The following is a 25242-nucleotide window of genomic DNA, read 5'->3' as shown; positions in this document are numbered from 1 at the left end:
ACACAATGTCATGAAGAGAGCTCATTAAAAAATGCCCTCTTCTTTTTTAGAAACTATGAAGTGCGGGTTCTGTAAAGCATAGTTGTGCTCCTACCTCCCATTCTCTGGAACCACTCTTGTTCTTCGAGTGGGGAGTCCCACCAAATCCGTCAAGTCATTGTGGTCCAATTTCCTAACAGTCCAATAAACAGAATCATTCTAATCAGCAGACAGGATTGATATCTGGCTCCCAATCGCGTTGCCAAATTAGACTGAAATAGAGCCTAAGGTCACCGTATTTGCATATTTCTACCTAACTGCCTTGAATCACTTGGAGTACTCAAATCCGTGTTCTCCCCTCGAGACATGTAAAGAGCACCTCATGAGATCACGCATTTGCTGGCTATTTCGATCTAATGCGATCGGATGGATGCAAGCAAAATAAAAGTGCTCGGAGAGCAGATGACCGGCTTGTGAATCATGTGTATGAGGTCATGGGGGGATTCATTCATTAATTCTTCTCGCCGCGAGCGATGACGTCGTAATCTATTCTTCTGATATTAACTTTGCGCCGGTGGGTCCATACCCATAGATTATGTCGTCCCATTGATAGCCCGACTTAAATGCTCTCTCCTGCTGATAGTGTTGCTCCGCATATCGCAGACTCTCGCGCCAAGCGATCTTTCCATAAAAGCTTCGTGCTGGGAACTCAGCTGTCAGTTGCTGTTCGACAGCGCCACAAGGCGCAGCGGTTTCCCCACGACTCGGAAAGATTTCGGTAGTGCCAGTGATAGATAGGGTGCACCCCATAAAGTGTCCTGAATCCAATCGAAAGATTATTGTGAAAAGTACTCAAAGTGTTGGCCGAGATTGCACCGAAAAGTGATTAGAACTGTAAGTCATTACAGCAGCATAATTTGTCTGATTACCATCCATTCGTTAGATGAAAATAGAAGGAACTTGGGAAAACATTTAAAAATAAATAGCGACAGCCTGCAGGGGCCCAAGAAATGTGTTCCAGAAATAAGCAATACTAAATTGGGAAAATGCATGTGTGACCCATTTGGGGAGACATCTTCTGAGGGGCCCTGAAACCGAAAGTTACACGTCGCCAAGTCCATGGGACTTATCAACCTAAACCGGATGAAAAGGAAATTCGGGGCCACATACAATAGTCTAATTGTTGTCACAAAAATAATAGAAAAATAAGCCCCAAAGTGTTCAGTGAGCTTCAAATAAGAGTGATTTTTTCATGGGCTGATACCGGGCAGTGCGCACATTATCGCCCGATTAACCTTTTCGACCCACAAGTCCGGAGCGATGCGATAATCTTGAGTTACGGTCTGAACTAGATTCGACATCCTCCCCTTATCAACGCCGAAAATACGACTACTTGGGCTTAAAAAGTGACCTGAAATCCCTGAGAAAGCCCTATGTTCTTTCGGAGTATATGGTATTTGTGAATGACATGCTTTTTTTTTCTGCTCGTTTGCAGCGCATCACAGTCTGCAGGATGAGGGCTCTGGGAGGGCTCACGCTGCTTCTGGCGGTGGCCATCTGTCAGGGCTACGAGACCTATCAGCGCTCCAGTTTCAGATCCAGCTCGTCGTCGTCCTATGGAGGCGGGCATACGGTGCCACAACTCAGTTCCTTTGCCTCCGCCCACTTCAATGAGGTGCGGGAGCTGGCCAACCAACTGAAGCAGAAATTCAACGTCCTGTCGCAGGGATCCACCAACTTGGGCTACACAAATCCCTGGAGTGGTAAGTGGCAATGAATTCAAGAGTATAACAGACTTAAAAAAGAGAGAGAGAAACAACGTGTTGTATAAGGTGTAAGGGAAAATCCCTAGAAGCTAATATACAAATCCAAGTATATCTTATTTTTTTTTTGAAAGCTGCAGGGCAAATTTGGCCTTAAAATCACCGCATGACGTCATTTTAAGTAGGAGAATCCTATGTAGAATATGAACTAACGCCATCTATATCTGCAAGCAGAAAATTCAACCAATTTTCATATGATACTCATAATATTTTTGCTTAACTGCAAAAAAGGGTTGGAAATATTTAATTCTTAATTTAATGCTTTGAACTCCTTATCTTTGCAAAGCCTCTAACCGATCCTGGTTCTCAGCTTCTATTTTAGACCTTAGTGGAAAGAGCAGCGCCCAGCTGGACCACTTGAGCTCTGAGATCAGCCAGCAGCTGGTGGCGGATATGCGCCAAGGCATAACCACCTATCATACCATTGCGCAGCCCAATTTCTTTGAGGCAAAGGCCGCCGAGCTGCTCGAGCGATTCTCCGGAGCCGAGAGCGCCAGCCTGCAGCAGACAGTGGGTCTGGGTCCCTATCAACCCGTGGACTTGAGCGGCTTCGACGAGGTGAAGAACTACGCCTATCCCGCTGAGGTGAAGGTCATCGATGGCAAGACCTACGTGGTGCACCGCAACTGCACCGAGGCCACAAAGCTGTCGGGATACGAAGGCTCTGCGCAGCTAAACTCGGGTTACCTTGGCCAACAGCAGGCGTCGCTCCCACTTAGCAGCACCACCACCACCATCACGCGCAAGAAGACTACCCATGACTGGCTGAGGGAGCCGAGTGTGGTTGGCTACAACTCGGTGGTCAATATGGATGGCCAGGTGAGGAACAGTGCCATGAACCAGATGGGCCCAGTGTCGCCGGGAGCCACCGTGGTGATACACCGATACAACAAAACGATCACCACGAATCCGGACGGAACCAACTGGGTGGACGGATCGGAGTCACAGCAGCGCTGGCAGGACGGCAAGCTGGTGTTCGATCAGCAGCAGCCCTTTGGCCAGTCCACGATCCCGCTGGACGAGCAGTGGAAGCGCGAGGAGCGCGAGAGGCTCTTCTGGTATTTGACCACGCCGCAGCGACTGGACGACTGGCAGCAGCAGCAGGAGGAGCGTCTACTGAGCGTGATGCAGCGGTACCACGTTAGTCTTCCCGTGCTCAAGGAGTTCCACCGCCGCGAACTGGCCCGCTACCAAGCACTGTTGGGTCAGTATCAGTCGCGTGCCCAGGACTTGAGTAGCTGGCAGAGCCAGGAGCGTGGCCGCCTGGACTGGCTGATTCACCAGAACGGATTCACCGCCCAGGACATCGAGCGGTGGCAGAACGAGAACGCACGTAAGCTGGCTGAGGCGGCACAACAGCATGGTATCAGCCAGAACCAACTGCAGCAGTTCCAACGCGAGGAGTTGCAGCGCCTGTACGTCCACTTCAACCAGGTGAACGAGTCTCTGGCTCCGCAGGTGCCTTTGGTGCCCCAAACCAACTACAACTACCCCTCGTCGAGCTCCCTGACCGAGGACGACACCAAGGAGCAACAGCGTCTGGAGGAGCTGATTCGTCAGCACAACGCCACCATCGCCGCCCTCCAGAACTCCATCAAAACGGACCAACAGCGCCTGAAGAACCTTTCGATCAAGTACCAGGGTGACATGCAAAGCCAAACGCAGTGGCTTCGCGGCGAGGTGGCCCGTATCGGTGACCTGATTAAGGAGCAGAACGAGCAGGTCTCCAAGATCACCGCATGGCAGAGCTCGGAGCGATCCCGCCTCGAGAACATTCTGCTGCAGCACCGCGGCTCCGTGGAGGAAGTGCAGCAGCGGATAAACATGGACCGTAACTACCTGCAGAACCTAGCTACCAAGTACCAGGTGACCGTTGAGGAGCTGGAGAAGTGGCAGAAGGAGGAGCTGCAGCGCCTTCAGGTGCGCGGACAGCAGCAGCTGGAGGACCATATCAAGGACTGGCAGATCAGCGTGAGCAGCAACCTGCGCGACATCGCGACCCAGAACCAGCTGACCATTGAGGAGTTCCAGAACTACATTATCAACGACCGCAGCCACCTGGAGGAGATGGCGCGCCTGTATAAGGTGAAGGTGGAGGAGATCGAGCAGTGGATCAAGAGCGAGCTGAAGAAGTTCCAGTCGGAGGGCTTGCTTAAGGGAGTGGAGCAGGAGTTGATCCTGTGGCAGCAGAAGGAACGCGAACGTCTCCAGGCCATTGTGCAGCAGAACTCGTTGACGGTGGAACAGCTGGAGGTGAGGATCAAGAACGACCAGGACCACTTCTTCAAGCTGGCCGACAAGTACAAGATCAGCGTCGAGGACATACAGGACTGGCTGAAGAAGGAGCTGCTGCGCCTCCAGAGCGAGGGTCTGGTCAAGGCGGAAACCCTTAAGGAGTGGCAACAGCAGGAGCGCGCCCAAATCTCGTTGCTGGTGCAACAGAACAAGTACTCGCTGGATGAGTTCGAGCGCAAGATGCTGGCCGACCGGGCACGCCTCCAGGAGCTCTCCAAGACCTATAATGTAAAGGTGTCCGAGATAGAGCAGTGGATAAAGTCCGAGGGCGATCGACTACAGCACGAGGGACAGCTGAGAATGGAGTCCCAGCTGAACAACTGGCAGAAGATCGAGCGCCAACGCCTACTCGATCTGATCAACAAGAACAACCTGTCTATCGAGGAGATCGTGTCCAAGATCAGCAAGGATCAGACCCACCTCTACAGCTTGGCCCAACAGCACCAGGTGCGCGTCGAGGAGATCGAGCAGTGGATAAGGCAGCAGATCCAGAAGCTGCAGGACCAGGGCCTGATTGAGATGCAGAAGCTAAAGAACTGGCAGCTGGAGTGGCGCGGCAATCTTACCAACATGGTGCAGGATCGCGACTTTACCGTCGAGGAGTTCCACAAGTGGCTGCTCAAGGATCGTGAGCAGCTGCAGAGCCTGGCCATGCAGCACAACGTGCAGATCGAGGAGATCGAGCAGTTTGTCAAGAAAGAGGAGCAGCGCTTCATCGGAATGGGGCTGCTGAAGCCCAGCGAGAAACTGACCAACTGGCAGGAGGTGGAGCGACTGCATCTGAAGAACCTGGCCCAGCAGCAGTACAAGTCCACAGAGCAACTGGAGGCTCGTCTCAGGCAGGATCGGGAGCTTCTCGAGCGCCTGGCCCGCCAGTACAGCGTGCAGGTGGAGGAGATTGAGAGCTGGATGAAGCAGGAGCTGGCCCGCATGCGTGACGAGGGTCAGCTTCAAATCGACAACCTGACCTCCTGGCAGCTGGCCGAGCGCGAGCGCCTGGAGGCCCTCATCAAGCAGAACAAGCAGTGGAGCGCCGAGGAACTGAGGGCCGAGCTGGAGAAGGATCGCGAGCACATGCAGACCATGGCCTTCCAGTACCACACGTCGGTGGAGGAGATCGAGAAGTGGCTCCAGAGCGAAATCGAGCGACTGAAGCAGCAGGGCAAGCTCAACATCGAGCAGCTCACCGCCTGGCAGCGCACCGAGCAGCAGCGAATCCTGTCGCTGCTCCAGCAGCACTCCAACATCACCTTGGAGCAGTTCCAGGCCAAGGTTGGAATCAATCTTATATGTTACATGTATTCGTAGACAAACAGCCATGAAATTCATTACTTTGCAATTGCAGGTCAACAACGATCGACGTTTCCTGATGAACCTTGCCGAACAGCACCACGTCCACATCGAGGAGGTCGACAGCTACGTGAAGCAGGTGATCGAGGATCTACGCAAGAACGGGCAGTTCGAGATGGAGCAACTGCAAACATGGCAGAGAGTGGAGCGGGACTACATCAAGAGCCTGATTTCGGAGTACAAGAACAGCCTGTCCACGGCCGAGTACGAGGAGAAACTGTTGGCAGACCGTGCCCATCTGAAGCACCTTGCCGATCAGTACCGCATAAACGTCGAGCAGATCGAGGAATGGATGATTGCGGAGCTGAAGCGGCTGCGCGGCAGCACTGAGGAAACCTTAAAGAGCCTCAGCGCCTGGCAGGTGTCCGAGTTAGAGCGTCTGCAGAACTTGGTCAAGCAGCAGAACCATCTGACCTTTGTGGAGTTCGAGATGGAGCTGAACCAGGAACGAGACCGTCTGCAGAAACTGGCCAACCAGTATTCCGTCAACGTTGTGGAGATCGAGGAGTGGCTTCGCCAGCAGCTGATCAATCTGCGCACCACCGGTCAGGCTAAGGTCGAGAACCTGAGCAAGTGGCAGGTGGAGGAGCAGCAGCGCCTGATAGAGATGCTCTTGAAGAAGCAACAAGAGATGCCCTACGAGCAGGTGGAGCGAGAGCTGACCCAGGATCACGCCCGCCTTCAGAGCCTCTCCCAAACGCATCACGTGGACATCGACCACGTGGACCACTGGCTGCGGGAGGAGCTGCGTCGTCTGCAGAGCTCTGGCCTCGTCCAGATCGAGCAGCAGACCCAGTGGCAGCAGAAGATCAGCAACGGATTCAACCACTGGCTGGAGCAACAGCGCAATGGCGCCAGCTACCAGGACTTCATGGACTTCCTCAAGCGCGACAAGCAGCGCATGGATGGCATCGCCACCGACTACCATGTCACTGTGGAACAGGTGGAGAAATGGGTAAGGCTAGACAACCATCCAATTCGCCACAAATTCAACTGCATTCAACATTTAATATTGTATATTTTACATTTTAGGTTCAAAAAGAAGCCGCACGACTTTCGCTCATCGGAGTGATTGAACGACCGGAGAACAACGTGAAGTACGAGGATATTAGCAACATATGGGTTGGCGACCAGACTGACGCCTGGAAGAACGAGTTGGTGACGCGTCTGCGAAGCGTGACCCGTCAGCGACCCTTCACCCGGCAGGAATTCGAGAGCTACCTGATCCGCAACAAGCCGATCTTCGAGCAGATCGCACGCCAGTACCATGTGACCATCGAAGACATCCACTTGTGGCTGGACCAGAGCGCCAAGAACGAGGGCCTGGTCACCTCAGAGTGGCAGGCCAAGGAACGGCTGCACATCGACAACCTGATCAACGAGCAGCAGCGCAAGCAGCAGCAGTGGACCATCGAGGAGCTGCAGCTCCGGCTGAACAACGACCAGAAGCACTTACAGGAGCTAGTGGCCCAGTACCATGTCACCGTGGAAGAGCTGAAGCTGTGGTACAAGGACGAGCTTAACCGACTGCTGGAGCAGCGCAGGATCGACCGTGGTTCAGGTGTCTCCTGGCAGAACACTGAATCGCAACGGATCTACCTGGCGATTGTGAACCATCCGGGCATCAGTAGGCAGGCTCTGGAGAACCGACTATTCCGTGACGTCCACGTCCGAGCCTCGCAGTACCAAATCACCGTCGAGGAGCTGCAGCAGTTCATTCTCAGCCAGCTGCGTCGATTCTCGGACAGGGGCCTGATCGTGGACAATGGACGACAGGCTAACAACTGGCACGACCAGGAGCGAAAGCGCCTGCGCGAAGTGGTCAAAGGAGTGGTGATCACCGAGCAGGAGCTTCTCGAATTCATCTCGCAGGACACGAGCTTCCAAACGCAACTGGCCCAGTCCTACCAGGTGGGCCTCGAGCAGCTGGCGCCCGTGCAACGCATCTTCATCGGCAACTTGGCACGCGAGCAGTTGCTGGAGCAGCGCCGCCTGAACCACCTGACCACCTGGCAGCAGCGGGAACGTGACCGCCTGTACGAATTCATCGGCAATCAAAACATGACGCAGACTGAGCTGAAGAGCTGGCAGATCCAGGACTCCAAATTGCTGGCGGAATTCGCGCAGAGGTACGAAATCTCGGTGCAGCAGCTGTCGGATTGGCAGAAGCAGGAGCTCGCCCGCATCAACCAGTTGGCCCGGTACTACGGCATGTCCCAGAGTGATCTGCAGCAATTCCGCGAGGGCGAGCTTCGCCAGCTGGCGTACATCAATCACCGCCAGCTACTGTCCGCTGCCGAGGCCCAGAAGTGGGAGAAGCGGCATCAGTGGACTCTGAGTCGTCTCCAGAGTCGCTATGGCAAGTTTGGCCAAGAGCTGGTCGCCTGGCGCCGCACGCTCTACCTGCTGAGCCAGGGACTCATCGACCTTCCCGCGGACAGCGGCTCCAATGGCGGATATGTGGTGGATTCAGGAAGCACCAATGCCACTGCTGTCTACAAGCCAATATTCTCCAAGGATCGCGGTGACCAGCCGCCCCACACTTACGAAGAATCCTTTGTCGAGGGTGACGAGCCGGGACTGGAGGGCGAGACGGTCCGTCCCAGGCCACCTAGTCCTGCACCCATTCTGTCCACACCAACGCCTCCAATTCCCTATTCCCGTGGTGGACCTTCTGGAGGGTTCGAGTACCGACGCCAGGACTACACCTTCAACGTGCCAGTGGGCACTGCCTCCGCCTCGGCCAGCGGCGGACCCACTGGATCCTCGGCTAGTGCAAGTGCAAGCTTAGGAAAGTGGAACCGGGCCTCTGGGGACGAGCCAGTGCAGCAGCAGCAGCAGGTGGATCTCGGCCAGCAGCAGCAAATGGAGGAGCTGGGATGGAACGAAAGGCTGGAGGACCTTGGGCAGCAGACGCAAGTCGAGGACACGGACTGGAACCAGCAGGCAGAGGATCTCGGTCAGCAGCAGGTTCAGGTCGAGGATGACCTCCACTTCGACCAGACGCAGGGTCCCAGCAGCAGTAGCAGGAGTCAACCCCTGCAGCAAGCAACAAAGGTAGGTGATTAAGAGACGATTGAATATCAGAGACTTAACGATTGGTATCTTCCAACAGGTGGAGGTGGAAGCCACTGCAGAACCGTCGTTCTGGGAGAAGCTCAAGGGGAAGCTCGGCTAGAGGGCAAACCAAATAACTGCCATTTACCAACGGACTGTTGTTAGTCCGAACTAAGAAGTTACTACCCGAGAAGGAATTCTCAACTAATACAAATCTTAATATGTTCTACAAATCTTTCTTTAATCCTCTTAGTTTAAGACACAAATAAATGACATTTACTGTGCAGCGAAAATAGTGAACTTAAATACTAGTTTGTAGTCTATGGAAAGTAACATTCGAGTTGCAAATAAATCTTAGGTAACTGTTTAATTAACGAACTCGATCAAATCTCGGCGCAGACTTTACAAAATCTTTTTTATTCGTTTTCCAAGAAACTTCCAACGAAAACCTAACACAATACAGCATATATTACTCTAATAAAAAATACAGTTTTTGTGTTATTTACTAATTGAAAAGGACAAAGGGCATCTGGTCTATTAAGTACCTAAAGTACTATAATTTTCAAGTAGCTGCGATTCTTTAGACTAGTAACGAAGTCACTTATGTAGTGCTCTGACAAGGTCTTACTTTAACGAACGCATTTACATTTCTGATTCGGATTTAATCCAAAAAGCACAATTTTGGAGCAAAATATATTGCATTTTTTACTACACCTAAATGTTTCGGTATAAATCTCTGCAATAAAAATCGTTTTCAAGCCTTTACCGTACACACATATAAATAGTTATAGAATAGACAATTGAGATATCTGCGTGGCTAATAATGCAAACTATTTGCTTGATATACTGCTGTTTTATAGGACTGGTTTTGAGTTCAGGATATTACATTTCATCTTTATTTGAGTAATTTAACATTTGAACTCGGATCGGACTTAGGCTAGGCACTTAAATTTCATAACTTATTTCCATTTATATGTTATACCAGGTGCAATGTGTAATGAAATAAGGTTGACTCCAAACTCTGTAGTTCTTATGTATGTCTATTGCAGATCCTCACTAATAACTTCGATAATAATAATACACAATTTTCAACCGCAACATTTCAGATCCCACATCAAACCAAATATGTATTAATACAGATTTAAAATAGATTGTTGCGAATATTGTTACAAGGCAAGCGGTACAACTGACTTCTGGTTTAATATAGTAGTAGAAGTAGTAATGGGCAGAAAATTAAAAAATCAAACAAAAAGCAATTCAAATCAAACATGTTTACTTTAGACATTGTCTGATTTCAAACTTTGATCCCTCAATTTAAAAGCATTTCAAAATGTTTTTAACGAACTACGGCTTAGCCCTAATTAACAAGAATTTGTATGAGTGCATAAGTATAGACTGGAACTTTGGTTTACAGATAAAGACTTTAAGATAGCGAAAAAGTCAGGCAGTAAAAATGGCCAGTGTTCCTGGCCAGTTAAAACGGAAACGGGTTTCAATGTATCTGGCAACGAACTGCTCTCTACAGGATAATTTAACTGCTCCTTACATCTGCTATGTACACCTCTTACCCTAATACTATGTGCATGATAGGTTTTAAAGTGATTCCAATCAACTTACATGGGCCTCCAGCTGGGAGTCGCCAGCGAAGTGCGTTGCTCGGAACTGAAGGCCCTCGGTGAGCTCCTCGACCGCAGCTGATTCCATGCTGAGTCCATCGCCAGTCTCCTGCAGCACATGGTGCTTTAATTGCTCGATCTGATGCAGCAGCTTGAGCGTTCTGTCATCCAGATTGTCATCCTCCAGGCGGAGCTGACGCTGCTGCTCCCGCTCCTCGTCCACGTCCCATTCAAGCGACTCTGGCGTGGATATGTGGGACCAGGAGTTTTGCGTGGACGAGCAGCACGAGTTCCGCGTCAGCGAACCTCCGTGGCGCTGGCAACTCAGCCTGGCCTGCCGCGCCATGTGTCGTCCTTGGCTGGTGGCCATCGCATTGGCTGCCGCCAGCTGGTCCAGGGATGCATAGCGCGGCTTTGGTGGCGTTGGCGGCAGATCCTTGGGCACCTGCTGGCACTGGAGCTGATACTGCCGCAGTTGCGAGTACTCGTGCTCCCACTCGAGGTCCAAGGAGGAACTGGCCCGCGAGTTGGCCATGCGCTGGTATCCTCCAAGTCCCATCTCCGTCTCCCTGCTGGACGTGGTCTGGGCGTTGAGCAACTTGGCGGCGTCGAGGTTCTGCATCTGAATGTCCGCCATGGCGCTGCAAGGATTCAGTTGGTTTCATTTCTAGGAAACACCTTACGACACTTAACATACGTGGTCGGCAGCTTGGCGTAGCTGGGCTGCTGCTCCCAGTACTTGTCCAAAAAGCTGGGGCACTGCTGTCTCCTCTTAAGCCGCAGGATGCGGTAGATGAATCCGCTTCGCTGGCAGCGCTGCCTGGTGGTCCTCGATAAAAGCTCTGCTTCTGGATCTTGTCGTGCTGCGGATCTGTTCTTGCGCCTGGAAGACGAAAGGTAAAGTCTGTTATAAGCGATGTGTTTAATAGTTATTATTTAGTTATTTTTTATTTACAAGAAGCTCCTGTTACTTCTTAAAGGAAATCATATACTCGTATATCTGCTGTTTACAGTTCTAGTTGCAATAACCACCCAATTGGGCGGGAAGCCCGCCTGTGGCACATTGTTTTGTGGCACATTGTTTTGTGGCGGGCGTTGCATAGTTTTAGGCTGTTGACCCCCAACTAGCCAATTCCACCCCGAGCTTAGCCAGTATTGATTGGTCAGGGGATTTGCGCGCGAACGAAAGTCAGCGGAGTTGAGCTTCAACTAATTGGCCCCACTCACCAGAGCCAGCTGTTGCCCACCCAGGACGCGGGGGGCGTTGTCAGGGAAGACGACGTCGAGGACGTCGAGTGGGTGGTGGAGTCGGATGTTGAGGTGCAGGCGGAGTGGGCGGGTGCGGCGGCAGCTGTGGCACAGCTGCCAAGGCATGAACCCATGGAGAAGGGGCTGCTCCTGCCGCTGCTACAAGATCCTTGGTGGCTTCGATGTGGCTGCACTTGGCATTTCACGTCACTTTTTCGCCTGCAAGGCGCCACATTTCACTACTCTCGGGTCAAGGCTCCGCTGTGCTGGCCCCTTCCCGTGCTCTTTTCGATTGCCGTTTGGACTCCGGAGCCCCTTTCAACGCAACTCCACACACTCCGTGGGACAGCGCGTAACTGTTTTGCTTGTGCCGAGTGCGTCGACGTCAGTGGGCGACGGTGACGCCCCCACGCTTTCTTGGCGAAATGCTCCGTAAGCCTAGTGACGGAGTTTCTGTTTGGCCCTGCAGCAGTTGGGTGGTGGGTGGCGGTGGTGCGGCCACCTTTGAGAGTCAGCTGTTCCGACTGAGTGTTGTGGCTTTCGCTTTTTGCGCTGTCAAGTTGCCAAAGTCAACAGGAAAGGAAAGCGTCTTGTGACAGCAGCTTTCGTCACCACTTAAAGCTTAACGGACGCTCAAAGTTAATGACTTTAAGTGCTTTCTACTACCAGGAGCTTTATCAGGGGTAATAACGGGAAATGTTAACGCTCGAATTACCAACATGCTGAAGCTTTGCTTGGTAAGTCCGGTGGGAAATGTTAAGGCTTGCAGGACCAAATTGGGGAAGCATTGTTGGGGTGATAAAGGGAAATGTAGAGCACAAACAAGAACTAAGGTTTTTTCAAATTTCTCTTTGATTGTGTTACAGCATCCGCATCTCAAGATAGCGAGTTAACAGCAAGCTAAAGAAGTCTTGCTTACTGAACTCTGACATTTATGGTCACAGAACTTGAAAATGCTCACAGTCCCTGGCTTCAAATGTGTTGAAGTGCTAAGACATTGTTCCATTATGCTCGCTCAAAGACCAAGTAACAAATGCTTAATGATTAGCGAAGATGAAAAACATGTTTTCATTGTAAGAAAGATAAGGGAGTTTAAGGCACTAGACGAAAATGCTTACACAAGTGATACGCCCTGCTCTATTTAGCTCAGAAAGGAATAATATGTTTCTTTACTTAGCTCACATGTGCTCATACCAGTACTGGAAATTCTGCGACCTTTAACTTTTCTCACACTTTATCTCTCACATGATAAACATAAAATTTAACCCGCCGCATTAGCTGGTGGAACGGCTAGTCCATTAACACACCCGAATCGTTGGGTAGTTCGCTGTTTTCGGGGCTGTTAACAGCAGAATGTGCTGTTGGCTCTGTACCCAGGGCCATAAACATATGTAAGCTAACATAAATCACGGCCAACCGCAACATTTGTTTATCTTTTTAACATGCCGCAGCCGAAGTGACTCGCACGACGGGATGCTGCTGTCAGTGTGAACTCGGCTGTCGTTTCGTTCGGTTGTCGTCAGTCCGCGCGAGAGCATCCACATCCGCATCCGCAGTCGCAATCGCAATCGCTTTTGAATCCCGAACCCGAATCGGTAACGGTATCAGAACCAAATTCGGATTCCTTAGACGCGCGTACGTGGTGGTCCTGTTTGCGCTGGCCAAATAGTTAAAAATAGTATTCTCGATTGGCATTAGTGGCGAATGGTTGTTGTAAATCAACTGCTGTGAGTGCTTTATCCCATATCCCATCCATGCCATTTATGCACCTCCGCTGCCCACCGGAGGAGCTGCTGGTTTTGTGACGGCGTCTGTGTGTCTGCCGCGTGGTCCCCTAATTTAGTTATGTTGCAAAAACGGAGAACGGCAGAGGGAAACATGAAAATCCGTTGTTATGTTGTCTCGCTGCTCTATTTATAAATTGATTTGCTGATTCCTGCCGACATCTGACGCCCCATCCAGCAGCCAGACTCTGCCACGGTGAGTTATTAGTTTCTGGAAGCAGGGCGACATCGGATCGGATGGGGAATGAAGATGCAGTTGCAGATGGGCACCATTGTCGGCACAATAGTGAGTTCACAGGATGCCCCGTTTATGGAGCTGCACCTTCCACAAAGGATCCTTCCGAATTGGTTTACCTCTGCTTGAGCAGCTGTGTCGGCAATTGATTGCACTTTGAATGTTTTATTAGGCGGCTCTCAAAGTAATCCGAATTGCATGCAATTCTGACTTCTAGCTTAATGCTCTTTATGCTTCATGTATGACACTAAGTGCGTTTCAAAGCACCAAATGCGTTGCAACCTTAAAATACCGATATCTACATCTTTAAATGAAGCCACCCTCTGCATTTACTTCCATCTTAAATTGTGCGTTTCCAACTCCCGCGGCACAGTCTGACTCAGATATTTATATATCTTTCTGCCGGCCGTCTACGTGGTGGCAATGTGCACCGAAGTGCGAAAGCCGGCTACTATACACGTATATGTAAACAAACGTGCAGAATCTGCCATGATTGTCCGATCGAAGAGATTAATATGCCATGGAATAAAATCATTTTAAGAGGTAGCACGAGTTTACGATGCTGCGTCTGCGGCTGGTGTTTTATGTTCATCTTTATTTAGGTTTTATGTTCACTTCAGTAAATAATTGTACTAATGAAGAAAGGCTATGAAGATTGAATCTTTTAGGTGGAACAAACACATTGGTTAAATTTGATGATGTACAAAAATTCGTCTTGCATTGTCAAAATCGCCAGAAAAGAAATAATAGTTTAATTAAATAACTTAATTTCTGTTTGATTGATTGAGTCCGCTCGGTGTGATTTTAGTGCAGCAAGAAGAGGTTTCTCGAGCTACTCCTGCATATACACTTGTACCCAAAGAATACGTAAGGAGATTCCTCCGCCACGGGCTTGCTGCCATTATTCGTTATTCATTATTGCGTGTGAATGGAAATGTAAATTGATTTATTATGCAAAAGCGAGTAAATGCTCCCTAGGAGACGGAAAGACAGAGCAGAAGTCAGACCGGCGAGCATTCACCGCTGGCTCCTTTTCATCAGGCGGCTACACCACTTCGAAGATGTGCGAAATATCCTTTCTGTCTGCGGGGCACAAACATCGCTGTTTACAATGATTTAAATGCATTACGTATTCACGGTCCATTTACATTTAGCGGTTAGTTCCATGGATCGAACAATGGTCGCCGCGTGAAAATACACCCGACAATACATTTTGGTATACCAAACTAACAATCACATATTTAACATTTTACAAAATCACATCTTTGTGGCCATTGGTTGGTGTCTTGCAATATGAATTGATACCGTAGTTTTTACGTTTTTTTTACGTTTCAAAGGAGATTCGAAACGGAGAAGTTTGGGTCTTAAATGATTAAGTTTCAAAAGAATTACAATATGAGGAATTTGATAAAAATGGAATTTGATAATTCCCTTGAAGTAGCACATCCGTCAAACACATTTTTTGCCTCCTATGAGTTGTAAGTGGCTTACTAAATCCTTCTCTGCACAACGTTCAAAATCTTTGTTTAGATATCACACCCAAAACGAAGGTTAGGTCGCTGGCTTAGAAATCAATTAAGTTTTGCAATTCGGTTTCAATAACCCTTACTTAATGGAAAATCCACAACAGCTGTCCCCAAGGAGGCATTCTAATTGAAATGCATTCATATTGCAATAGAATGAAGAAATTGACGAGACTGGAAGGACCTCCATGGGTTTACTTCACTGTGTAGCCGTAGCCGGGTGTAAAACAACAGCTGACAGAGCAAATTGCTTTTCGCTTATGACACGAGCAGGAATTAAAAACAAGGAAAAAATTCTTCTATCCATGCATGCAGCAAAATAACCACGGAAAGGAAGCTGATAATTCTGATGATGACGATAACGTTGTCCCCGGCATTTGAAGGGATTTGAGGTGGGGCGGAGTTCAGGGCTGACCTCTGCTCTGATGTCTTCCTAATGCTGATCCTGGTTCATTGAAACCCCTTTACACCCTGAAAAACAATGTAAGCGAGATGTCGATTCAGTTTGAAGCGTTTAAAAAAACTTCTTGAACTTAAAAAAGCGTTGTTCGCTTATCTGTCCGTATAAATAACATGATCTATGAAGCTAATGGAATTTGATTCTAGGGCTTAACTTTTTAACCAATGCAATTAGCTATATAATCAATTAGCTGTGTTCCGGGTATCTGATAGGTGTGCAACTCCACAAAGGGCTCATTCTGTGCGGTAAATGGAAAATTGAGCAATGGCAAACTGAATCTACACGTAGCCTAAACACATGTAGCCGTGTATAATTTCACTCTTTTGAAATTTGTGACCTACATTTTGCTTCATAATGGCAACCTATAATTTCCTCTCACATTTCATTATATTTCAGGGGAAGCGTGCCAATCGCAATTAAACGTCGAGCGATTCCGAAAGCAAACAAAACATGAACCTGAATATACAGTAATGCAACATAATATTTGTACGCTTTAAATAATTAAGATCTCCCAATTGAAAAGCTAAGCAACGGTAAAAAAGTGCCACCAAACTCCCAGCAAAATGGCATACCACCTCGAAGCTATTTCTTCGTTTCTGTATGTGGGCCTTGGGTGCCTGATTGCCTCATCTGTGGCACTAAGTACGGATACCGGAAGTGAAGGCAACGCCGGTAACGTCGGTGGCTCAACACTAAATAATGGTGAGTAAAACTAGTGTTTACGAATTTGGTTCTAACTTATTCTATAGGGAATACTTTAAATACTTGCTTAAAATTATAATTCAAACTACAAAGTTAAAAGGTACGTTCCGATGTCTATTTTTTTTGGGTTATTTTAATGAAGGGAACGGAAATAATAATTATTTGTATTAATCGAATAAATGAACTCTATATTTACAATCATCAATTTCTTTTCCTTTTGTAATTTATCTGGTCAAGTAAAAAAACGGCGCACTAAACTTTATTAAATTACTGGTAAATAATGATTGTTATATTTAATGATGCAAACAATTGGAATTTCATCATAATTGGATATTCTGGGCTATAAAAATGAGGGTATAATGGTAAAAATATTTACATATTTACATACATATGCTTAACTTCTAATGAATATTAATTTTAGTCGCGGATTGTGTGATTTGGCTGAATCCAACTATATTTAACTATGAAAAATATAATGAAAATTAACCGCCTCGTTTGATTCGAAAAGCTCTTAAGAGGAGCGCGGAAATAATTTAAAAGAACAAATAGTCGAATCCCTCGGCAAGCTGCTCCTCGAGTTTGCGGCCTGCAAATGTAATTTTCATTAACGTTATTAATATTTTCATTGCTCAGTATTTTACGTAGCATCCCTTTTCCACTTTAAATGCCTCAGAACCCCCCGCTGGTGGGACTTTTATTGGAATAATAACTTTATTATGACGCGTGCTGTTGTTGGCTTAAAATGTTCATGGCTTAATAATTGCTCATTTCACTTGCAGCTGCCTTTTGTTTGGATTTTATTATATTTGTTGTTATTGTTGTTAACAATTATGAGGGCACTTAAATAAATTTCATTGCTGTCTGCTTTTATTTGTTCAACGACGCCTACTTGAACTTCTACGCCCCGCGTTGGGCGCCACACAAATTAAATTGACAATTATACCGTGACCTGTTCCCCAGCCCCCCTCTCTTGTTCAGTAGTTGACCAGGAAAATGACAAACGAGCGAACCCAAAACTTTTGTACGCCATTTATTAGCTTGAAAAGTTTCCTGGTGTGATTCTGATTTAGCTTCCAGCGAACAAATCAACTTAAATCATTTTCGTTTGGAGCAGAGACGATGAAGTCCTGCGATGCGGGGAGTGTTGGAGTAATGAAGTTAGCCAAAGGGATGACAGCAGCAGTAAGTGTATATTATTGTTCTAAGCACAATGAAACCAAATCTTTGCGTTTCGGGGACATTTTACATTTTACATTTTACTAATTGCTCTTTCTTTTTATGGGAAAAACCAAATTCCATATTGCAATCTGCGAAGCCAACTATCGCTACCTGATAATCAGCGTGATTTATGTGAGTGCCAAGGGCGATAATCATTACTGGGCCACCACGGCGTACAGGCAACATCATTAATCTCCGCATACCGCCCATGCGGGATGCTACTGCTACCCCTTTGGCCCATTGGGTCGTTGGCCCACTGGGCAGCAGACATTGAAGGTTGGCCCGGATCGGCTGACCTTCGTCCAATAACTCAATGCTCGGCGGCCCACAGAAGACAAGAACGCGTGCTAATTGCTAATCAAGGCGGATAAGCGCCGGCAATGACCACAGACCACGTCCTACCAGCATCAGCCATTATGAGGGAATGTAAAAATCATTCTGCTTATATTGCTTTGCGGTGGAACAAGGGATGGGAGCACTTGAAGGACATATTTCCAGCCTATCTAAACTATTATTTCGTAAGCCTAATTTGTTGACGGTAAGCGCTTTCCATTCCAGACTCTTCATGGTTCTGTTCCTAAAATGCGTAAGAAATAAGATAACCCCATATGTAAAACATATTTGTTAGTTTGATTAATGCATTTTCTATTGTGATAGTCGGCTTTAATTTATTTTTTACCCTAACAAGCCGTAAAGGCAGCCCCAATTTGCCTGGGATTATGAGGTGTTTGGTGGTGGGGATGCATCCTTTGAATGTACTATGTGTCGGATAATGTCCGTCCAGCTGACAAATGATCTCCTGCTTAGTGTGGCTTGTGCTTTATCTGTCATCTGGCGTTATAATGGGTTCTACGTCGCTTCCCCCAACTCACCTATAGAAGCCCGGAAATGTTTCGGAGCAGTAGGCTGCTAAACATAGTTTCAACAACCTCTTGACTTTGAGTAATTTCTTATGTTTCCTTTGCTCTGACATTGATTTGGATCATCCCTCAGAGCTGCCTTTTTTCACACGTCATCAAATGACTCATGTACATTCACACTCGCAGGCCCTTTGTTTAAATGTGATATTACATAAAGATACACGACACTTAGCTCGGAGGGCTTTCCATGTGGTTTTATTGTTTTGTTGCCATCTTCTGGGTCAATGAGGATTACGTTACGAGTGTGATGTGGTTGTGTCGCCACTTGAATTATAAGAAGACTTTAATTTAGAGTGTAGCAACAGTAGAGCTGTAAGTTTGTTGATGGTTGAAGATTTGGATAAGGACTAATAATAAATGTATTTTAAGGTCCAGTCGAATCACTTTCACATGGTTGCTTAAGCTTGAAATTTCAAATATGAAATAACCGCATGCAGTATACTCGTATGTTGAAAGTGATGTTCGAATTTGTTGTTTAATAATTGATATTGCGAATTGGAAAGTTTGTTTCACCTATTTTCACTTGTTGCTCACTTTGGAAGGACTTTGGACTAGACTCCACGAAACGAGCTTCAGCACCTTATTGATTCCATAGCCTCTCCGTAAACAGTTTGACACTTTGGTTTTGGCACTTTGACAAGCCACGTCGGAAAAAAGTTGCACCTGAAATATTTATGAAAATGTTTCTGACACGTTTTTAATAAGGTTTGTTTCCCCAAACTTCGCATTTCGTTGCTAGCTGCTGTTGCCTGCTGCTGGATGCTCTGGCTGCGTTTGACAATTCGTGTTGTTAATTTAATTAAAGTCGGCGGTTGTGGTCGCGGAGGCCTTGACAAGGCCACTCCTGTGCATGGCAGGCGTTTTCGGGAGCGATTTCCGAGAAAACATTTCGCTTCGCGGCCGTCAAGTGAGCAAGGCAAACACCCATCTTTCGGCCTAGCCGGTTGAGAAAGGTCGGCTATGGTGCCAGTAGCAGTGTGGCCAGAAGACCTGTTAATTAACCAAAGCTGGGAAGTGGACTCCAGAGGGGGCAGGCCAACCTGGGTAATTGGCAAACTGTTCGTTAAGAGAGGAGCGCTTCGGAAATGTTGTGCTGGTTCATCAAAATTATTTCTGGTGCTTCACGCTGCCTCAAATGTTCTGGCTTTGCTCTGGCCCCTGACAGGTTAACTTCTTGTGGTTCCCTTAAAGAATATATACATGAATCCTTCATCTGGATTAGAGATTCCGTGTATCTACGTCGATTGTCCGTCCATACCGCACTTAAAATATGTTTTATTACAATCATCAAATGTATCCCACGAAGTCTACAGAGCATAAAAAATTACCAACGGACTTCTAATAGGTGATGCATTTTGCGGCCCAATTTCCATTTCCCATTTTCAGTGTTATTTTCGAAGGACCAATCCTTACAAATGCTGCACAAGAAATTCGGACCATATTTGTTTGTCTTTGTCTCAGCCACATTTTTGATTTGTCCACCGATAAATGTTGTGCTTATATTTCGGCAAAATCCCACTTCATGCGGTTGAGCACTCACATGACGAGGACTAATAAAAGTGAAGTAGAAATCCACAAAGCAAACGGCAGATGATAAGGAAGTTTCATTATTTTCGGGACCGCCTGTTCCAAATGCTATCAGTGTGTGTCAGAAGGGCAAAGCGGTGTTCCTTTCGTTTGGGTTAGGAGTTTCCTGCAATAAAATCAGAGCAACTCACGATATCAATAAGCGGCGAAAATAAAACCCATTGTTATGGTGCCATAACATATCACGCCTCCATTGGGCCAGATAACGACTGAGTCATCCCCCGATGCAGTGCGTTGGGAGTTCTCTGCTCGACTTTGTTTTGTCTGCAATGGCGAAAACTTTGAACCCTTCTGGGGCAGCAGCAGTTGTATTTGCGTCCTTTTGCAACTTGGGATAAACAAAGCCATAATTCAAGAAACGTTTTGCCGCTAGCAGCCTCACTCGACTTGCATAAACAAATTGTGCTCAAGTGTACTGGAAATCGGAGTGGGGTTTCCTCACGCTCGTCAAGCCCGGCGTAAACATGATAGATTTATAGTTGGCTCTGCTTCTGCGGTCGGATGGCTGGATGCTCGGATGCTTGGATGCTTGGATGGTCGGATGCTCGGATGCTCGGATTCTCCTCGGCGACATTTCAGTGGGCAACGTGTGGCATACTTAATTTCTTGGTTGGGCCAGGGCCAGGCGGATTGGTGGCCTGGTGGCTTGGGCTTATCTCAGCTCGTAAACACATGGAGATGGGCTAGTTCCCACATGGACCCACGGATCTATGCAATCAGAGCCGGCTGGGAGTCTGCTAGTCCTTTTGGGGTCCTGGGTGCTCAGCACTTGACTTTGTTTTCGTCAATAAATTTCGAACAAGTTTTTTCCCGACAATTTCCTTGAATTTTTTACCACCTTTTACGCCTGCCCGCCTCAGTTGCCGCAGTGGCCAGCCATCAGCCGGAAAAACCACACTCCGGGCGCTTGGCACGCCGCATTTTTCCGGCTTTCCCCTTTGCTTTCCATTTGGAAGGCGGCGACTGACTTTCACAATCGTTTGGTGTAAATTTGTGCTTAAATGGTGTGTTAACATTTAAATGTTGTTTTTTACGCCTAATAAAATGGCTTCATACAATAAAAAGAAACTTCTTAAAGTGCTTTGGTATTTATCGACCGACAAACTGGCCGAGTTGAAACTTTTTATAATTTTTACAAGATGTTTGTAATACTAAGAAGGAAACTGTATGTTTGCTCTTGATCGGATTATGGATTTATCAAAAATATGCTCAAAACTCGTCAGGCTTCATAAATAAATATCCATCAAATACGACTCTTTTTTTAGTTTTATAATGGGGCGATGTAATATAGTAATATTGAGTTCGATTTTGTTCCTAAAAGCCCCGTAATTCGTCTAATTCAGAAGCTAGGCTCAAATATATTTTTAAATTTTTCTATAAGTAGGGCTTAAAGTCGAGAATAGAGGGCGGCATGCGGATGCGGATGTGAATTCGAATGCGGATGCGAAAGCGAATGCGGGTTCGTATTCCGCGCACTCTGTGCTACTTTTGTGGGTTTTGTGCGCCATGTAACTGGGAGCACGCCCGGCTGCCGCTTAAAGGACTCGACTTGACTCGACGCCAAGGTCCTTTATCAAAGCGAAAGTTGTTGCACAGTTGCATGGCTTACATACACAGGAGCTCACGCCCTGAAAGAGAGATCCCTCTCACTCGCTCGCGGGTCAATTATCGCGCTTTGCATGCCCCGAACAGTTGTCGTCCATCATCCATCTCTATCCATAGTTACCGCCCCCTCCGCCCTCCCCCAGTTGGTTGCCCCTTTTCCTGGGTGCGTGCACCATGGATATGGATGCAGTGGTGGGCACTGCCGAGGGCCGAACCAAATTTGTTGCTTAAAGTTGGCCCATTGAGTTGGCCTTGTGTCTGTTTGCTTGCCGGCTTGTCTGACTGTCTGACTGTCTGTTTGTTGGCTTGTTTGCTTGCATTGCCCGCGGTTAGCCATTGCAATAAAAAGTTTTTAGCTCTAACGCTAATTAGGCATTACGTATACGCCGCGTAGTCGGGCATCTTCAAGTCCGCACGCTAAATCGCGCTAATCACACGGCGCCCCCACTGCATCAGCATTTCGCTTTCCCTGCTCGTTGTGCGTCGCAGTGTACGTGGGCATGTATACAATGGTTGCCTCAAGTGCCCGAGCTATGTAAATTATGCCACCCAGGAGCCGCAAGAGGCGCACTCGAAGAATTGTGGCAATGTGCACTCAGTATCATTTAGTGGCATGCACCTGCCACACATTCGCACATTCGTGCATTCGTATGGGTGTGCAGTTGCAGTTTTCTACGTCATCTCAGAAAGCAAGGCACCAATGGGTTATACATGACATGCCATGGGAATGAGTTTTGCTTTGTCAATATGGAAGCTAACATATCTTGAAATGGTAAGCCATATAATGCGAAACAAGATAGTCGAGTTCCCCGACTATCAGATACCCGTTACTCAGCTAGTGCAAGTGCAAACGAGAAAATGTAACATATTTTGGAATATCGGTAGAAATTGGGAAACTAATAATAAAATGAAAAAAACTTTAGAATTTTTTTTCAAAAAAATTAAAAAAGAATGAATTCCTAAATTTAAATGCAAATTTGTAGAGAATTACACCAGAAACATTTAGAGGTATGCCACTTCAAAATCCGATTAATATAAGTTGAGTTATGGAGTCTAGAGCTTCAGGTTTTGTAGTTCCTGAGATCGAGGCGTTCATACGGACAGACGGACGGACGGACGGACAGACGGACATGGCCAGAGCGACTCGGCTATTGATCCTGATCAAGAATATATTATATATACTTTATATGGTCGGAAACGCTTCCTCCTGCCTGTTACATACTTTTCAACGAATCTAGTATACTCTACTAGAAACGGGTATAAAAAGATTTAAAACAAAGTTCATAGACAGACTAACTGAGCTAAATCAACTATTACAAATTTCTTACTGAAGATCCAAATGTTTTTTGAAAATTGAGGTATTGGGTATCTGTAATTTAAAAGCGTTTGCTGTTTTAGATATGCATGGTGGCAATAGTTGTCATCAAAACCCTCTTGAGAGGTCCCCCAACCCACCTGGCCAACTTCACCTTCCACACACCAGCTCGCCAAGTGGCCCACCATGTGGTATTATGTCAGATTGGCATTACTTTTGGGGCCGCCGCGGCATCAACGGAATAAAAGAAGCTAGTTAGTTTTGCTTTTGGCAGTTCGATTCGCTTCGTTTCCGGGTCCGGAGTGGCTGGTGAGGTGGCGGCGTGGATGGGGGTGGGGCTGGAGTTGGGGCCAGGAGAGTGTCCTTCACGAAGGCGCCTTGTTAGTGCGCTGACGCACTGAACTGTCCAGATCTGGCTCTGTTTGACTTTTCCGGTGGAGCGGCGCGGATGCCTGGGGGGCGCATATGTTACTTTATTGGCATTCAATTTGAGTTATCGCTATTTTTTCCTGTTCATATGCGTTTCTGCCCCGGGCGTTTCAGTCTGGATCTTTTCTCTTCCGTCTGCGGGCTGGTGAAAATGAATTTTCCAATTTTCACTTCATCCATTGTGTTAGGCTGCTGCTGCTTCTGCTGCTGCTGCTGCTGCAGCTGCATCTCGCTGTGTTCTTAGATTTTATCGACTGTTTACGTTTGTGCTATTTATCTGAGCACGTTCAACTAAGCATGGAAGGAACTCCTGGTAAATACGGGGAAAATCATTGCAAAAGAACGAGAATGCCAAAAAGGCACCAAGTATATAATCACATTTTATTTCAACTTCTATTTCACTTTATTTGATTTGATTCCATTGCCATTTTAGCTTGTATTTCCTTCCAGAGTTGTACTTGTTTATCCCAGATGTTGGTTTTCTTTGCCACACTCTGGCATGCTCAAACGAGCCCAATAAAAGCATATATTGATTGGTCTTCGAACTCATTTAACTTTGCGTTTTAGTTGTAATGAATTGAAGCTTATATAGGTTTTAAAGATGGAGAACGATTAATTTTTTACAAGGCTCATTCAACATATTGGGCACATTTGGTCTTAAAATGCGTAAACTTTTCTGTCAGCATATTGCAAGCAAAATGCATTTTGTGTAACTTGATGAGCTTTGTGTCCAGATTATTTATTTTATCAAGTTGCATATCTTGATAAATCTTCTGTTTATCGACAAAATTGCTTACACGGCCAAATGGAAGTGTGTGCGCCTGTCCTATTAATTATAAATAAAACATCTGAAAAAATAAGCAAAGATTCTGTCAATGCTTTTGGTTCAAAAAAAAAAAAAAAATCCTGCCACGCGGCAGTCATTAAATGTTGTATATCCTTGAGGGTGCTTGTGTTTTAAGACAATCTTTCTTTTGAACTTCGGCATGCAGTCATTTGCAAAGGGGTTTTCAGGTGGCACGTGGCGATTGGGAAAGTGACTCGTTAGGAGGTGTTGCATCTGCTCTTCTCGCTACAAAACCAATTTGCAACTCGCGGCTTCCTCTGCCAAACTTTGTAACACGCAACAACGCAAGCAACATTCAGAGAATTATTATTTGTGTTTCTCGGAAATTGGCAATTAGAGTGGTGGGAGTGTTGCACCAAAAGATCCCTAAGAAAGGGGTATCCTTGGTGTTTTGGTGGTTCCGCTTACCAGAAAAGCAGTACTTGTAATATTTCTCATTTGTACAGTTCAATTGATTTAGAAGTTAACAACGAAATGCGTTTGAAAGTCGTAAGAAAAGACAACCAATCAATTGCCAGTGCGGCACAAAATGGCACAAATATCCACCAAAATGTACTCTAATAGTTGAATGATTTGGCCAGAATGTTTAGCATATGTGCATACTAAGCAAACAGCAGAGACATTGGCCACCAGCTGGTCTAAAGCTACTTAGGGCCTATAATTATTATCGAGTACACACAGACCAATCAATTCTGTGTGGGTATGGAGTGCGGCACAAAGTGCATAATTAAGAGGAGGTCCTGCGAGGCGGCCTGTTTGCACTCGTCCTGTTTCCAGAGTCCTTGCTGTCGAACCGTAGAATGGCAGTCTGCTGTTGTTGTTGATTCTTGGTTAATAGAGCAGTACTTAGTGCCTGATGGAGTCCGATGGCAGGGGCTCATTCTTCGGCGCCCCAGAATGGCTGGGGGCTACTTAAACTTTCGCATTTGTGTGAAGGTGAATCTCTGTCTGCTAGGCAGTTATGCGCATTTCTGCATGAGCAGTTCCTGACTTTGCTTACCCACAGTGTGCAGGCACAGGTATAGGCTTTCCTTACCTTCGAGTCCACTCTATTATTCAACGAATGCAGTATACCCTTTTACTGCTTGCGACATTGATCATAGTTAGGGGTTGTACATAGACAAATATTGGGACTAGCGTTGGCTTGGCACATATTTGCACCTTGTTTATATAGTCCACTTTCCAGTTTTTTCTTGGGTGCAAGCGCACTCCTACCCAAACAACATGTGTGATGACAAAAACAACAGAA

General features: G+C 46.9%; 3 protein-coding genes across 3 annotated transcripts in view; 2 read left to right on the top strand and 1 right to left on the bottom strand.

The window, feature by feature from the left end:
• Window positions 1-663: 663 nt before the first annotated feature.
• LOC6542154 (tiggrin) lies at window positions 664-8797 on the top strand. The gene is made up of 6 exons (XM_026978795.1): window positions 664-873; window positions 1475-1742; window positions 2113-5369; window positions 5443-6402; window positions 6480-8504; window positions 8563-8797. Exons 2-6 carry the CDS (start codon window positions 1493-1495, stop codon window positions 8623-8625), a joined length of 6555 nt encoding a protein of 2184 aa, XP_026834596.1. The 5' UTR covers window positions 664-873; window positions 1475-1492; the 3' UTR covers window positions 8626-8797.
• Window positions 8798-9745: 948 nt separating this feature from the next.
• Window positions 9746-11915, bottom strand: LOC6541423. Its single transcript, XM_001969975.3, has 3 exons — window positions 11348-11915; window positions 10818-11003; window positions 9746-10761 (listed from the first exon to the last, which is right to left on the bottom strand). Exons 1-3 carry the CDS (start codon window positions 11500-11502, stop codon window positions 10113-10115), a joined length of 990 nt encoding a protein of 329 aa, XP_001970011.1. The 5' UTR covers window positions 11503-11915; the 3' UTR covers window positions 9746-10112.
• A 930-nt stretch (window positions 11916-12845) lies between these two features.
• LOC6540932 (neurotrimin) overlaps window positions 12846-25242 on the top strand; it is a 33843-nt gene continuing 21446 nt past the window's right edge. Inside the window, exons 1-2 of the mRNA XM_001969972.3 lie at window positions 12846-13348; window positions 15767-16072. Coding sequence (XP_001970008.2) covers window positions 15934-16072 — 139 coding nt within the window. The 5' untranslated portion in view covers window positions 12846-13348; window positions 15767-15933. The remainder of the gene's footprint in view (window positions 13349-15766; window positions 16073-25242) is intronic.

Source organism: Drosophila erecta, unplaced genomic scaffold, assembly GCF_003286155.1.
Source record: "Drosophila erecta strain 14021-0224.00,06,07 unplaced genomic scaffold, DereRS2 tig00000055-arrow-pilon, whole genome shotgun sequence".
In the NCBI taxonomy this organism is placed as follows: domain Eukaryota; kingdom Metazoa; phylum Arthropoda; class Insecta; order Diptera; family Drosophilidae; genus Drosophila; species Drosophila erecta.
Note: the sequence above shows the minus strand (reverse complement) of the source record. Positions and strands in the feature narration are given on the sequence as shown.